The sequence below is a fragment of the Lytechinus pictus genome, chromosome 16, assembly GCF_037042905.1.
Source record: "Lytechinus pictus isolate F3 Inbred chromosome 16, Lp3.0, whole genome shotgun sequence".
NCBI classification, from domain to species: Eukaryota; Metazoa; Echinodermata; class Echinoidea; order Temnopleuroida; family Toxopneustidae; genus Lytechinus; species Lytechinus pictus.
Window position 1 is genome coordinate 9,002,070 of NC_087260.1, and position 14,909 is coordinate 9,016,978.

General features: G+C 39.0%; 1 protein-coding gene across 6 annotated transcripts in view; it reads left to right on the plus strand.

The window, feature by feature from the left end:
• The window catches only part of LOC129278888 (uncharacterized), a 49,683-nt gene that overhangs the window by 17,448 nt on the left and 17,326 nt on the right, over positions 1-14,909 (plus strand). For all 6 annotated transcript variants that reach the window (XM_064111464.1, XM_064111465.1, XM_064111466.1 and 3 more), the window contains exons 5-9: positions 4,418-4,618; positions 7,062-7,213; positions 8,218-8,419; positions 12,004-12,071; positions 12,664-12,846. In XM_064111464.1, coding sequence (XP_063967534.1) covers positions 4,418-4,618; positions 7,062-7,213; positions 8,218-8,419; positions 12,004-12,071; positions 12,664-12,846 — 806 coding nt within the window. The remainder of the gene's footprint in view (positions 1-4,417; positions 4,619-7,061; positions 7,214-8,217; positions 8,420-12,003; positions 12,072-12,663; positions 12,847-14,909) is intronic.

Sequence of the window (14,909 nt, forward strand, 5' to 3'; positions counted from 1 at the left end):
ACCACCCACCACCACCACTACCACAGTGACTACCACCACCATGAACACTACCATCAATTACTGCCGCCACCACTCTAATACCCACAAGTGCCACTGTTATCACCACATTACCACTATCACCATCACCGCAATGGCACAGCCTCCACCACTACCACTGCAACTATCACTAATGGGGTGTTGCAAGAAACCTGTGTTCAATTGCTAATCTAATTAGGGTAACCCAATTAATTTTATGTCTTATAATTCATCACAACTACATGTACTACCAACAAATAATTATCAAAACTACCAGTATCACCACTTTCACATTTGTACCACACCACCAGTCCCACAATTACACCACCACTATCAACCACTTACCTTTAACATCGCTTCATCTACCACCCACCACTTCCAACGTCACTACGTCTACCTTTGCCACTGCAACCTTCCTTCCAACATCCACCACCACCATCCAGCACCACCACCAACACCACCACCACCACCACCAACATCACCACCGCCACCACCACCACCCACTCACCCATCACCACATCTACCACCACCAACCTCACCCACCCATCACCACATCTACCACCACCTACCAACCTCCCACCACCACTACCACCCACTGCTCTCCCCTACTGCCACAACCACCACCACCCTCATCACCACTGCTACAGACCCCCGGGGGGCCAGTCAAATATATTGCTGTACACACGCATGACCAAGTAATTTCCAAACACCCCCTAAACAAGTTTTTTTCTGTGTGCAAAATAACCCCCTATAAACAATTTTTTCAAGGGCCTTATTTACACATTTTGGTCCCTAAACAAGTTTTGCCAAATATGACCTCTGGGAAAAAGCTTGGGGAAAAAACATACCCTAAACACGTTTGGCTAGTCTTTAAAAAAAGCTTTGGGGAAAAAATACCCTAAATACATTTGACCCCGCGATTGACCATTGACCAGTCTTTCAAAACCACACTTTCTCTTGAAAATCTGCGCTTTTGATACCCTTAACGAGTCCACGCGCGGACCGCATCCAAAACTGAAAAACACCTCTTTAAACGCATTTTTTTGGTCACGCGTTTGTACGGCATCATCTTACATAATTTGATAAACACAACATCTATTTGAGATCACCTTACACTTTATTGCTTTGTCACACTCTTCTTTTTACTTTTATTTGTATTTTGTAGCATTTTATAAAGCATGAAGGACGGAAAGTAAACAAGTTCCTTCAGGAAGATAATGAGAAACAATTTTAATCTTTTTAATCCTGTGAAAAACACACCACCACTCACTAGGTGGTTTCAAACCGCCTCGATCATAAGAATCCCCGTTAAATTACGAGAACTTTTTTAGGCTAAAAAATACCCATTAATTATTCCTGCATTCACACCGCCCCGAAACATATCCTTCGGGATAAATTCCTGAAGTTAGGAGCATGCGCAGTATGGTCTGATAAGCAGGCAAGGTGAGAGATTCAAAATCACTAGCTCAGCAGCCACCCACGGCGCCCGCGCCCAACTACATGCTGGGCTAAAATTTCCCGTAAATTGCTTTCACATTGCCAAAATACCTGCGACCTTGGAAAAATTCCCGCGAAAGTTCTCGTAATTTTGGCAAGTACCTACTATTTAGTGGGTATTTTCTTTCGGGGATATTACGCGTAATTTGCTTTCACATTGCCAATATTACCTATATTATTTTCTGATCGGGTAAATTTCCCGATCAGAAAATACCTGGAACTGACGAACTTCGAGGCGGTCTGAAACCACCTATTGTAACTTTAACATACCCAGGAGTCCCATCAGGTTTGAATATAAAAGTTTTCCTTGACAAGATTGAAAACAACTCAGTAGCTTGCGATGCGTACCATTAAACACTGTAATTGTCATGTCGGGGGAAATATTTTGGAGGCAAAAACATCCCACTTCTCTCGACTATGCAGTGCAGATACAAGCAGTTGTTACCGTCAAGCAAGTTTTCAGCCCGGGAGTGATACAAGACATGAATGATCGGTCTTGTTTACGTTTTGTAATATAATTTCTGTGATGAGCAATAGAGCATTCATGCAATGTTCTCTGCTCAATGCCAGCTTTGATTTTACACAGTGTGGTAGGCAGTTTGACCCCATGGCCTATTTTATGAACTTTGGTTTAAGGGCAAGTCCACCCCAGCAAAAAAAAAAACAACAACAACTTGATTTGAATGAGGAGAGAAAAATCAAAATAGCATAATGCTGAAAAATGAGGAAAATAAAATATTTGAAAGTTTCACTTAATTTCACAAAACAGTTGAATACTTGCACGTCCTGGTCAGTATGCAAATGAGGGAAGCCATGATGTCACAAACTCAGTATTTCTTTAGTATTTTATTATATGAAATATTCTAATTTTCTTCTCCTAAATTATGAAACAAAGATTGATTCCCCCTTGAAAAATGTGGCATTGCCATTGTTGTAAGCTATTGTTATTCAATCAAGAGAGTCAAATTTTCAAACCGGCAAAAATTGGAATATTGAATAATTCAAGCAATAAAATACAAAAGAAATAGTGAGTGAGTGACATCATCGACTCTCTCATTTGCTAAGTGTTGTGTCTGCCTATAACTGTTTTGTGATAAATAGGTGAAATCTAAAAACTATTACATCAATATTTTATGAAATGTTCATCGTTACATTGGTTTGATTTTTATCTTCGTAATCAAATCAACATTTTTTGGGTGGACTTGCCTTTTAATATTTGTGTTCTTAATTATGATTCTTGAACCAACATCATTATACTAAGCTCCAAATGCTTGAACAGGGATATGTATATAGTTGTGCATGTTATAGTGCAGTGCTAAATCGTCCCCTCACAATTAGGTCATTGGCCTAAAGTAGTTCAATATAGTTTACTTTTTGAAAGAAAGATTGCAGCAAAAAAGTAGTGATTGCACTGAGAGAAAAGAAAGGGGGGGGGGTGGCTTCAGGAACTTTCAAATTGTTGTTGTATACAAGGGAAGTCATTGTAAGATAATATCCCAATTGTATCTAATAACAATAACCCTTGAAAAAACTTTAAGTTTGACAAAAGCCTCAAAGTAGACTAGATTCAACTTCCAAGTATTGCTGTAATTCCCAATAGTCAAATTTTCACAGTATTTTTTACCTAGTATGTTTTCAAATGATTTTTTGGACATTCTAAATGATTAGTTTTAGTGTACTTTCAGACAACTGTCTATGTGTTTCTGTTGCTGTATTTTCTCTTCTTGAAATAATTGTTACATAACCTCAGTAGGAGTGCCCAAGGCCCTCTCCATTTACCTTTATCTGGCCTCAACTCATTTCCATACAGTTTGTGCGAGTCCCCTCAAAGCCCTCTTGAGCGCATGTATGCCTTTGAATAATAATCTGCAGTCGTTTCTGTAGAGCTTCATTGGACTGTGAAGTCCCAGCTTTGTACCTGCCCATCCCTGATCCGACAAGCAGAAGCTAGCTTTTGTCACTTCTGATGCATTTTTGTGTATTCCTGCTTTGAGCTAATGACTAGTACTGCCCCTTCTGACAGCCACAGTATTGGATGTTCTTGCTTGAATGGGGGAAGGTTCTTGAAGCAGTGTAACAGGCTCGCGGAGATGGAGTAAGAAAGTGGATAATTCAGGGGGATTTTTGACTTGTTGCCTCGGAGGAAACATGATATTGATATGAGTTGGAGGTGAAAATTGTACCATGGGGCCTGTTGGAGATGGGGTCCCAGCTCTGTCAGTGAAAGCAGTCATACCTCAACTGATCTCTCCTGCATTGGCTTCTTGTGTAGCAGACTCTGTGATGTCTTCTACCATGTTGCCTAGTGCTGTAACGGTCCTGTCAGGTTCGGATGTTGCTTATTCCTCACCGTCCTCACTGTCGTACCTTGGAGAACCAGACGTTCTCTCATCTTCTTCCATTCCATGTTGTGGGCCATCTACAACCATGGCAACCACATCCAGCATGACCACTCTAGCATCATCACCACCACCATCATCGTCATTGTCACCATTATCATCATCACCATCTCGGTCTCTTATGAAATTGCTGAAGGCTGGTCCAAGACTCTTGAAGACCTTAAGTATCGAGGAGCCCACCTGGCCTGGGCCATCCTCCAAGACAGAAACATGTGTTGATTCAAACTCTAATCTCTCAAAGAGATATTCCAGTGATTCCCTTGACAGTAGTACCTTGCATCTTGAAGACGATGCACTGACCATGCTTACCAGTACCCCTGAGGTTCCATCTCAAGGTCTCGAGGACAGCATCTCCAATACATCTCCTAGACCCTTAAGAAGAAACAAACGCATCTCTGAACATCCATCGCCAGTCGTTACCCCTCGCTCCACCCCATACAAAAGACTATCCTACCCGTCACAAACTGCTTCTCCCAAAGTCTCCAATTATTCCTATCTCCTTTCAGAGAGTCAGGAGGACCTGCTGGGTAGCCGTGGCACCGGGATGCGTGCCTCAGGGAGCAGCCAGGGAAGCAGTATCAGCCATGCCGCCATGCAATCTGGGATCAAACCACCAAAACCACGACATAAACCCCTGAGGAGGTCAAAGACAGATCTTGGTGATCCATCGATCATCAAAGCAGCGTTAACTCTCGCAAAGATGCAAGGTAAATATCTTGACTTATTTATTTTTACAGTCCTATACATTAGTTAAAGTAGCTGACATATTTACTGGTAGGAAAAGTAATGTTAGACATTAGTCTATTATTACTTTTTTATTATGATTTGATGATTAATTTTATGATTATTTGATTTGATAAACATTCATGTATTCAAAGTTCGGTCAAGTTTTTGCTTCATCTTAAAATCTCTTAACAACGGTTGTAATTGATGTTTGATTCATAGTCAGAATCAGTAGTATAGTTAAGGGTTTTATTATACCTCTATTATATGAACAGACAAATTTTTTTCATACCCACTCCAAAAATATTTTTTTTTTAGCTGTCATGAACCTTTCCAAAATTGAAATCTATGCATTTTATATTACAAAACATATGGGGGAGCTGCTCGTATTTGACGTCGAATAAAAAACTTAAATTTTTAATAACTTTCTTAATCATTTATTGATTTTCTTCAAACCTTCACCAGTATTTAAAAAATAATTCTGTTATTTTTACAACAAATTTTTCATCAGGTTGCACTTCCCCTTTAATCACAGAAATTTGGATCATTAAAAAATGTATATGCATAAACATTCGATACCCATGAACACTCTTTTCCCTTTGCAACTTTCTTCATATACACACCACATTTTTCTGTTAGGTTTTTTTTTATTAGAGATCTTGACGTCATGAAATGCCTTGACATGCCCCATTTGCTTACAAGTCTCATCCAGAAAAGAATCTTGTTACCAGCTTTCAAGAATTTCTTTATATCTGAATGACAATGAAGTACTTTATTAGGATGTCGGCTCACTTAGTACACCAGTAGGCTACATGTAGTTGAGCAAAATTACAAATATTAGAAAATACTTTTTAAAAGGATTTTTTTCTCTCTCTATTTCATCCTCACCCTGTCCTTTATTTATTTTCTTTCTATCAATTTAATTTTCTTTCTATCGTTGCGTCTGGCTCTCAGTGTCCCTTCCCCCCTCTCTCTTTCTTTTTCTATTTCTATATTTATTTATTTTTTTTTTCTCTTGCACTCTCTCCCCTTTTACCTCTCTCTTCTTGACCCCCCCTCTCCCCTCATTTTGTCTCTATGGCCCGTATTCTGAAGTCGGGTTTAATTTAAACTCAGGTTTAAAGTTGTGGTTTAAGTATGGTAAGCCAATTGTTACATAAATCACTAACAGTAGAGATATCATACTTCAGCTCATTTGGCTCTCAAATCATTCATAATTGTCTAGGAAGTATAAACAGATGATTGTCTTCACCATCGATGAATCAGGAAAGAGCACAGTATACATAAGAAACATACAACTTAATAAAACTTTTGATACTTTTGGCTTCACATACTTAAACCACAACTTTAAACCTGAGTTTAAGTTAAACCCGACTTCAGAATACAGGCCATGATGTCTTTCTACCTGCTTGTTAGCCTCTATTTATCTCTTGCTCTCTCTCTCTCCCTCTATCTCTCTCCTTTCCTTACCTGTTTTCTCTCTCTTTCTATGTCTGCCTATGCAAGTCTCTCTGTGTCTTTCCGTCACTTTCTCTTCAACCCATTCCCCATCTATTGTCTTTCCTATTTATATCCTGTCTCCATTCTTGAAAATGCTCACTTAATGTATGTAGTGTATTCTTCAAGCTCTGGTGGAATGCCACTTCATGGCGACAGGGGGCGGGGGCATTTCATAAAACAAAATAGTCACCATTTTCACTGACCATTTTGCTGTTAGCCAATCATATGCAAGGATTTTAGTGACTTTTAACGGTTGTCATTGAAAATAACTGACTATTTTCCATTCATGAGACATTCCCCAGGGTTGTTAGAGGGTAAACAGTTGATTTATTGTCAAGTTACAGACAATGTAGGGGAAAATACTTCTCATTGGTAAGCAGTCTTTAATTCTATATTTGTAGAACTATTACCATGGGGGTTGCGTGTTAGGGTTTTGTTCCCGGAGAACTGGACCAAGGTCACTTCGACCAGATAATAGAGCAAGTTCTGTCAAAAATTGTAAATGCAGTTTTGTTGAGATTGTGTTTTTATCTACATGTACTTCTTTCAAAAGAAATGTCAAATTTTTATAGTGTTTTTACGAGAAAGAGACACCATGTAAAGAATGATTTCAATCATTTGCAACTTTAAAAAGAAAATTAGGATAAACTCTTGTACAAGGTAAATGTGCATTGTTATTTTCCTCTACCTCGAGTTAAACATTGAATTTTCTTATATTCTTATATACACCTCGGACCCTGTCTTACATAATATTTTGATTAATCCAATCAATCTCAACTACTGAAATCAATTAATGGCATAATTTCTTCCCATCTGAAATATGTACGCACTATAAGAGCATGCTAATTTGTCAAGATAATGATGTGTGCATCACGCAAATTGTATCTAGAAAATACTGATGTTTGTTAGTGGTTTGTTGTGTTATAGGTGATGAGACCCCCAAGGCTGTCGAGGGATCATCCCGAATGCCATCGGCGACGAAAAAGAGGCCAACATCGGCGCTCGGCATCATGGGAATACTGAACAGCGGTAGCGGCCGAGAGTCTCCAGTTACACAGGTTACTCAACCAGATGGAAAGGTAAAATAATGGTGTCCATCGACCCCTCTTCACTTTGGCTTATGAATATTATGAATACAAATAATAATAATACAGTATATACATGTAGCACTTTTTGCTTGAGGATAAAAAGCGCTCCAATTATTACCCCAGATTAAGCTCGAGCTACCATCACTGGCGCTCAGTACATTCAAGGAATTAATCCTGCCGTGTACCCATTCAGCTCACCTGGGTCGAGTGCAGCACAGTGTGGATAAATTTCTTGCTGAAGGAAAACACACCATGGCTAGGATTCGAACCCACAACCTTCTGTTTAAGAGGCGTGAGTCAGAACCACTTGACCACGACACACCCACAAAGTGGTTATTACAAATAATAATAATAATAGACAGTTCTTGTATAGCGCATAACACATTATGAATAACGTCTCTATGCGCTTCCAAAGGACTTGGATATTATTACCCTGGCTTTAGCCCCGCAGCCTTTTACAGCGCTGGAGCATTTCAAGGAATAAATTCCTGCCAGGTACCCATTCACCTCACCTGGGTTGAGTGCAGCACAATGTGGATAAATTTCTTGCTGAAGGAAAACACGCCATGGCTAGGGTTTGAACCCACAACCTTCTGTTTAAGAGGCGTGAGTCAGAACCACTTGACCAAGACGCACCCACAAATCGGTTATGTTAAATTTCAAATTACATACATTGTTTGATATTTTGTTTGGAGTCGCCTGGGTATGGGAAGCAAACAGTGAACTAAATAACTGTGAACCTCGGGGGTCCTCTCCCTATATATAACCGATTGATGGTGAGCAAGTGGACCACTACAGTAGTAGAACTGCCAAAAAAAATTAATTTAGTACTGATATATGAGTAAAAACTGAGAAAAATACCTGATGGTTTCATGCAAAATGCTGATTTTCTAAAGTTTCAGTTTCATGCGTTATCCTACATATTTCTTTGGAAAAAAAAATTTGGTAATAAAGGAATTGATCATTATCATTATTATTGATATCTTTTTCTGCAGCCGTCACCACGCCTTCAACGATCTCAACGCCAGCCAGCCCCGGAGCCCTTATCCCTGGTCGTCGACATCGATGTAGAGCAAGATAAAACCGCGAACGACCTTCCGCTGACTCCCCGGCCGAGGTCAAGATCTCTTGGGTCTCTGGGCACCTTTGAAATCCCTGACATGGCGTTGATGAAGAGGGCGCTATCACTCCCAGCAGGTCAGTATATAAAACTTATTTAAGCCTGGGGGGGGGGGGGTGTTTCACAAACGAGTTAAGTATGACTTCAGATTCGCACTTAAATGTCCAGTTGCGTGCAGTGTAAAAGGCATTACGTCATTGGTCGAATCGTGTCACGCAGAAGGGCGCTCCTGCAAATTAATCAGTTAGATTGCGCATCATGTCATACGTGGGCTGGCATTTAAGTCACACTTGAATCGCACCTTAATCTTTGTGAAACTCCCTCTCCAGGTTAAAGATGTTACAAATATATAGTTGCAGTGAACGCCGATTTCACAAGAAAGTCTGTAAAACGAGGATAGAACCTAGATCTGGTACAGTAAAATAAACTGAACTGCGGGAAATCATGAAGTCTCAGCTAAAACACGAGCGCACTGAAGATTGCCAACACAAATAAGCACATGTGGGACAGTGTATTATTATTGCATGGAAAATTACCTGACATTTGACTCGAACCTGCTTTTTTTGCAATTTCTATTGTGACTCAAATCTTGTGCTTATTTTTGCTATTTCTCAGCAATAACACAACTTCTTCCAGATTCCTTTGGCACATATTTTTTATTACTGCAAACAAGACACTTAGATGGCCATTTCATTGGGGATTCTGTACAAACTCATTTTGAAATCGTTAACCACAACAGGCATTTAAGCCAAGCTTTGATTCCAGACCAAAAAACGTTTAATGAGAGCACCGTGGATTATCATTGCTCACAGCAGACTTCACGGTGAAGCTGTCGTTAGAACATTTCCCAGCCTTTTACATGTATATGAAAGTGAGACATGAAAGAAAACATTGGATGTTTGTGCTTGCGGAGGAGTTAGCCAAGAATCCAAGCAAAACTTGCCATGAAATGTGTACAAAGAAAACATACTGTGTTGCCTTCAAGCTGCTAACAAAGGGATAATAAATGGATGGAATTCTAAACAGGATTCTTCAGTTGCCCATTGTCCCTTTTCAAGCCATTCAGGTTACATTTGCCTTGGAGATTAGAGGCTGAGCAGGCAGAAATCTCTTTTTGTGCAAACTTTCCATTTATTCTTGCTATTGCTGTAACCTGTTGGAGACTTGAATAACCCTTTGAAGACTAAGCCCGCATAGGCCTTCATTTATCTGCGGGCTGGAGTCTATGGAAAGCATGTGCTATATAGCAAATTTCATATTCAAATTAATATTCGTACTGTATATTGAGATAAAAATCAATCAAAAATGATTCCATTTAAAGTAAAATAACAATGAAAATTGTAAAATTTTGACAAAATAACAAAATACTTAAGGTAATGACTGGCATTACGTCTTACCCCCGTTTGGGAACGGACCGCAGTTCGGATTGCAAACTGCGGTATTTCACCCCATTTTGCGTTTGAAAATCTAAAACATCATTTCCAAGCCCTGGGGGTCGTTTCATAAAGCTGTTCGTAAGTTAAGAGCGACTTTAACAACGACTGGTGATCATCGCCAATTGTACCATTTACCGCAAGACATGATCACCAGTCGCTCTTAACTTACGAACAGCTTTATGAAACACCCGCCTGATCAACCCCGCTTGGCCAGGTAATCCCCACAGGCCAGATTATGAGCGTTGAGCCAAGGACGAAATGATAAACAACAGCTGTGCTATTACGTAAGTCTTCTCTGCCTGTAGAAGGACCTTCGGAATTAAATTATTGTATTCGATATTTAATCACGTTTTCAAAGGCATATTGTATTCAGAAATTCAATGCTAGCCCATTTTCAATTTCGAACAAAGAAAATCAACCTCGAAATAAGGAAAGTAAATGAATAAAAAATGGCGAGATGTTTTCCCGGACCGCACTCGGGCTGTTGTGTTATCTTCGGTACGAGGTCAAGAAACAGGTGTTTTGATACTTACATTGCATGCCTGGGGCAGTAGGGTTTTCGTACTTGGAGAAGAGGGGTATAGTGTTATCAAACGGAGCTCTTTCGTCATGGGGATGTAAGGGAGTAGCATAATGCCAATTGGCCTATCTTGGCTATTCCCTGATTTACATTCATTACTGAAAAATCTTCCAATCAACTTTTTTGGATTGCAATCACAATTATTGAATCAGATGGTCAATTTTATGGCTTGGTATGTGGTTTTGGAAAAAGTGGGGAGCCCCCTCCCCCCCCCCCCCCCCCCCCCCGGTCACATGTGAATGTGACTAGATTCCACAAAATAGTCAAATTTGTGTCACTTTGGGAATCATACAGTTCCAAATACCTTCTCTGGTGGCCATGTATTTGGGGTAAATTGCCATTCGTCTAGTGCAAACTCGTCGACTTACCACATGGTCTACCTTCATTTAGTCTAATGCCATTTTGTTCATCAACATTTCGTCTAACAAGCATTTGGTCCAATAACCATTTGGTCCAATCATCACTTCGGCTAATCACCATTTCGTCTATGACCATTTCGTCTCATAACCAGTTGGTCTAATATCCATTTCATTTTCATTTATTTTGCATAATGAACACTTAGTCCAATTAGACCACGTGTTATATGGACTAAATGGCTATTGGACCAACCGGTTATTAGATGAAATGGTGAGCGGACGAATTGGCAATTAGACCATGTGGATAGTGGACGAACTGATGGTAGACCAAATGATAGACGAGTTGGCATTATAGACGAATTGGAAATAAACCTTATTTGGTATTCACTGTCATTCAAACTTTTTAGCATTGTCATGTTGATCCAGTTTTGGAGTAATCACTGACATTTTTATATTTTTTACTCCATTTTGCAGTTTGCAAGTTGAAGATTTTCAGTTCATTTATCAATAATCCTTGCTCCAGGCAGGTTTTTCATAAAACTATTCGTAAGTTACGAGCGACTTTACGAACGACTGGTGACCATTTCTTCGGAACTAAATCAATGCCAATGTAAATATGGTGTGCATCGCTTACCACAAGGATGGGATGACATGACGTTTGTTCCTCCGACAATTGCTCCGGGCTTAATTTCGTCTAAGATATAGGGTGGCAGTAGGGTTTTATGTTACATGTAGGCTTAGGGAAGGGTACAGTGCTAAACCCAGGTTTGAAGTAGGTCATTTGATTAGTGTGTGGAATTTAGAGTGGAGCAATAGTCGCTGGAGCAAATGTCATGGAACCAAAACAGGATCACCGGTTATTCAAAGAGCTTTATGAAACACCGACCTTGATCAACAATTGGGAACAAAAGACTCTCCTACTTCACCACAAATACATGCCATTGAACCGTTGTCAAAATGGCAAGAGAAAAATATATCATCTTCCCCCTCTTGGATAGTAGTTTGAATGGGATGATTGTTGTAAAAGGATATATATGTGCAAAGGTTTAGAAAGAAAGGTGTACAATTACTTGCAAGGTTAGATTATTCTGTTTATTCTTCTGATTCTTTCTTCTTTTGCTTCCCTCTTTCGATTTCTACACGTAAATGTACTTTCAGAAGGTTGTGGGCTCAATGGTGATTTATTGATTCATTAATTTTGTGACAGTAGATGCATTGATGATATGATATCTTTTCAACTGTTTTTTTACGGTAAATGTTTTTTTTCTTCATTTGTTTGTTTGGCACAGGTCTGGGAGATGATGAGGTGATGATGTCAGATCCTGACCTGAGTAAGATCAATGCAAGAATGTCAGAGGTATGTAATCATATAACTTAGAGGGGATGACCTGAATGTTGGGGTGTGGGGGGGTGGGAAGATGGAGAAGTAAGATTGATAAGATTAATGAACAAAGAGGGATGATAATGGAAGGGAGGAGTGGATGAGGGATCAGGGGAGGGGGAGGGATCGGGAGAGGAGGGGAGGGGAGGGGGGAGATGAGGGGAGGGAGGGACGAGGGGGGGGGGGCTGAAGGATGAGGGAAGTTGATTAGGCATATAATAGGAAGGAGGGAAGGGAGGGATGCATGGATGGATGAATGGAAGCAGGCAAAAAAATATATATCCTTTTTATTTTGGGGGCCAGCTTTTAAAAACCTACTACCTGAATCTGCAATATTTGATTAGCTTTAAATAACACTGCAGTGATTTGGGATTTTCTGGGCTCTGTTGAGAACTTTCTGTGTATTTTTTTTTTTCCTAGCTGGAAAAGAGACTTTTTGAGGTTTGTTTTCAATAATGTATGCACATATTCAATATGCCAGAGATGGATTGAGATATGAATGCCTTCATGTTAATACAAATTAGACTCTCATATCGATTGCCTTTTTCTATTCTCTCTCTCATTTCAGACATTTGAGCAGTTCTGTGCAGCGACGTTAGCCGAGGCTCTCTTCGATCATGTGACCATGGACGGGAACGAGCTCACGTTCCAGGCTGGGGACATGATAGAGATAACCGATATGACCGATGCCTACTGGTGGTGGGGGTGTATAGATAAACAAGAGGGCTGGCTACCGGCACCCTTCGTTAGAGTGAGTAGTAGAAGTAGTAACGTAGCAGATTAAGATAGATATGGGGCCTATAACACAAAGCTTATTTATTTATTTATTTATTTATTTCAAATATTTAAAAGAAGGGTAGCTCAATCAGCAACAAGCTGGTTTTCGTTGAGGCCCTTCGTGAACAAACACAAATATAAAACATGGTAACATATTCAATTATAAACAAAGAATAGAGCATAAATACTAATATTGAAAAAAAAATGAAATGAAATAAGCATAATTAACTATGGAAAATAACAGAACAAATAAAATATGATACTGTACAGATGTTACCTAAAACTAAACGAAAACATTATATACACATGAAAAGAGATAAAATATGTACAAAATGAGGAGAAAGAATAAAATAGATTCCACCATTAGTCCCTATTACATATTAAAGGTTTTTTCCCATTTAGCCATTTCCCGTTTGAACTGTTTAATGTTTTCTATGAATCGGAGGTGTTCGGGTAGTTTATTCCAATGTAATGGGCCTGTGACAAAAAATGATTTCTGATAAAAGGTTGTACGAGCATATGGCACCCTGATTATCATCTTATTTGTGCTTCTAGTTGTTCGGGAGGATATTTTCTCTATATAAATAAACTTATCACAAAGCACCTGGGGAGCAGCTTCGTGTAAACATTTATGAACCATTAAGCGAGATGCTCTAAAAAAGACATTGCGTATTTTGGGCCAGGATAATATTTTGAAAATTTGTTCAGATGGAGTTTCCCAAGAGAAGTTAGATACCATGTATGCTGCCCTCTTATGTAATCTCTCTAACTTACTGTGATTAATTTCAGATCTTTCCGACCAGACGGTACAGCAATACATTATATGGGGCATTACAAAAGCCCAATACAGCTTATTCAATTGTGCTTTATCAAAATACTGTTTACAGCGGCGAATAGTTCCTAGTTTTTGTTTTACAATTAAAGATATGCTGTCAACGTGTTTTTTAAAGTCGAGATTGTTATCTATGATAACTCCTAAACATTTATATTCATTTACACATTCCAATTGACATCCATTTAACACTATCGATAGCATATTGCTGTCTAGTGACCTTAGCTTTTGTTTTGATCCTAGTAGCATCGTTTTGGTCTTGTCACTATTCAAAATCAAATTGTTTTTATTGAGCCAAGAGTCCAAATCCCTAAGAGCTTTTGACAGTTTTAGCTCAACCTCTTGCTTCGATCCCCCCCAAACAGAAATAGTAGTATCGTCAGCATACATGTAAACGGTGCCATTTGGTATAGCGTTTGGGAGATCATTAATGAATAAAGTGAAAAGTATCGGGGCTAAGATCGAACCCTGTGGCACACCCATTGTAATGTTTCGTAGAGTAGATTTTTCTTTTCCTAAAGATACATATTGTTGGCGGTTTTTCAAGTAAGAATCAAACCATTTGATGACACTAGGTGAGAATCCATATTGATATAATTTATCTCTTAGCAATCATCACAGAAGAATATCTTTACAATTGATTGCATTGACCACAATGAATGTACAATCAATCGTATAAAAATCATGCATACGATCAATCGCTAACCTTTGAGTTACGGGACCAGGGATACTTAAAAAACATTGATTAATATTAAAGAGGACTTGCTGAAAAATAAAAAATTTTGATAAGTGTTATATTGAGTATTAAAAGCATTACATTACAGAGTCTTGTTAAAAAAAAGTACTGAACTTTGAAGTGTGTTATAGTTAGTATTATTCGTATGGATAAAAGGGAACACCCAGGAAGAAAATGAATGAATGAATTTTTTATTGAAACTTTGATTAACTTATGGGTCTTGACATAAAAAACTAGTATATGATAAACACAGCTTGCTGTTTTAATTTCAGAATGAGAGGGAAATTCTGTGGATAGTCATTGCCAGAGACTATAGGCTGTGCAATCAGACCACTTCTCTCGAGTGAAGGAAGGGTTTGCACAGCTCCTTACCGGGGGTGGGGGGAGGTGTATATTATTAAAGGAAAACAACATTTTAAGTTTTTATAGACATAAAAATTGTTGTTGCAAAAGCAGTTTTGACTAATAG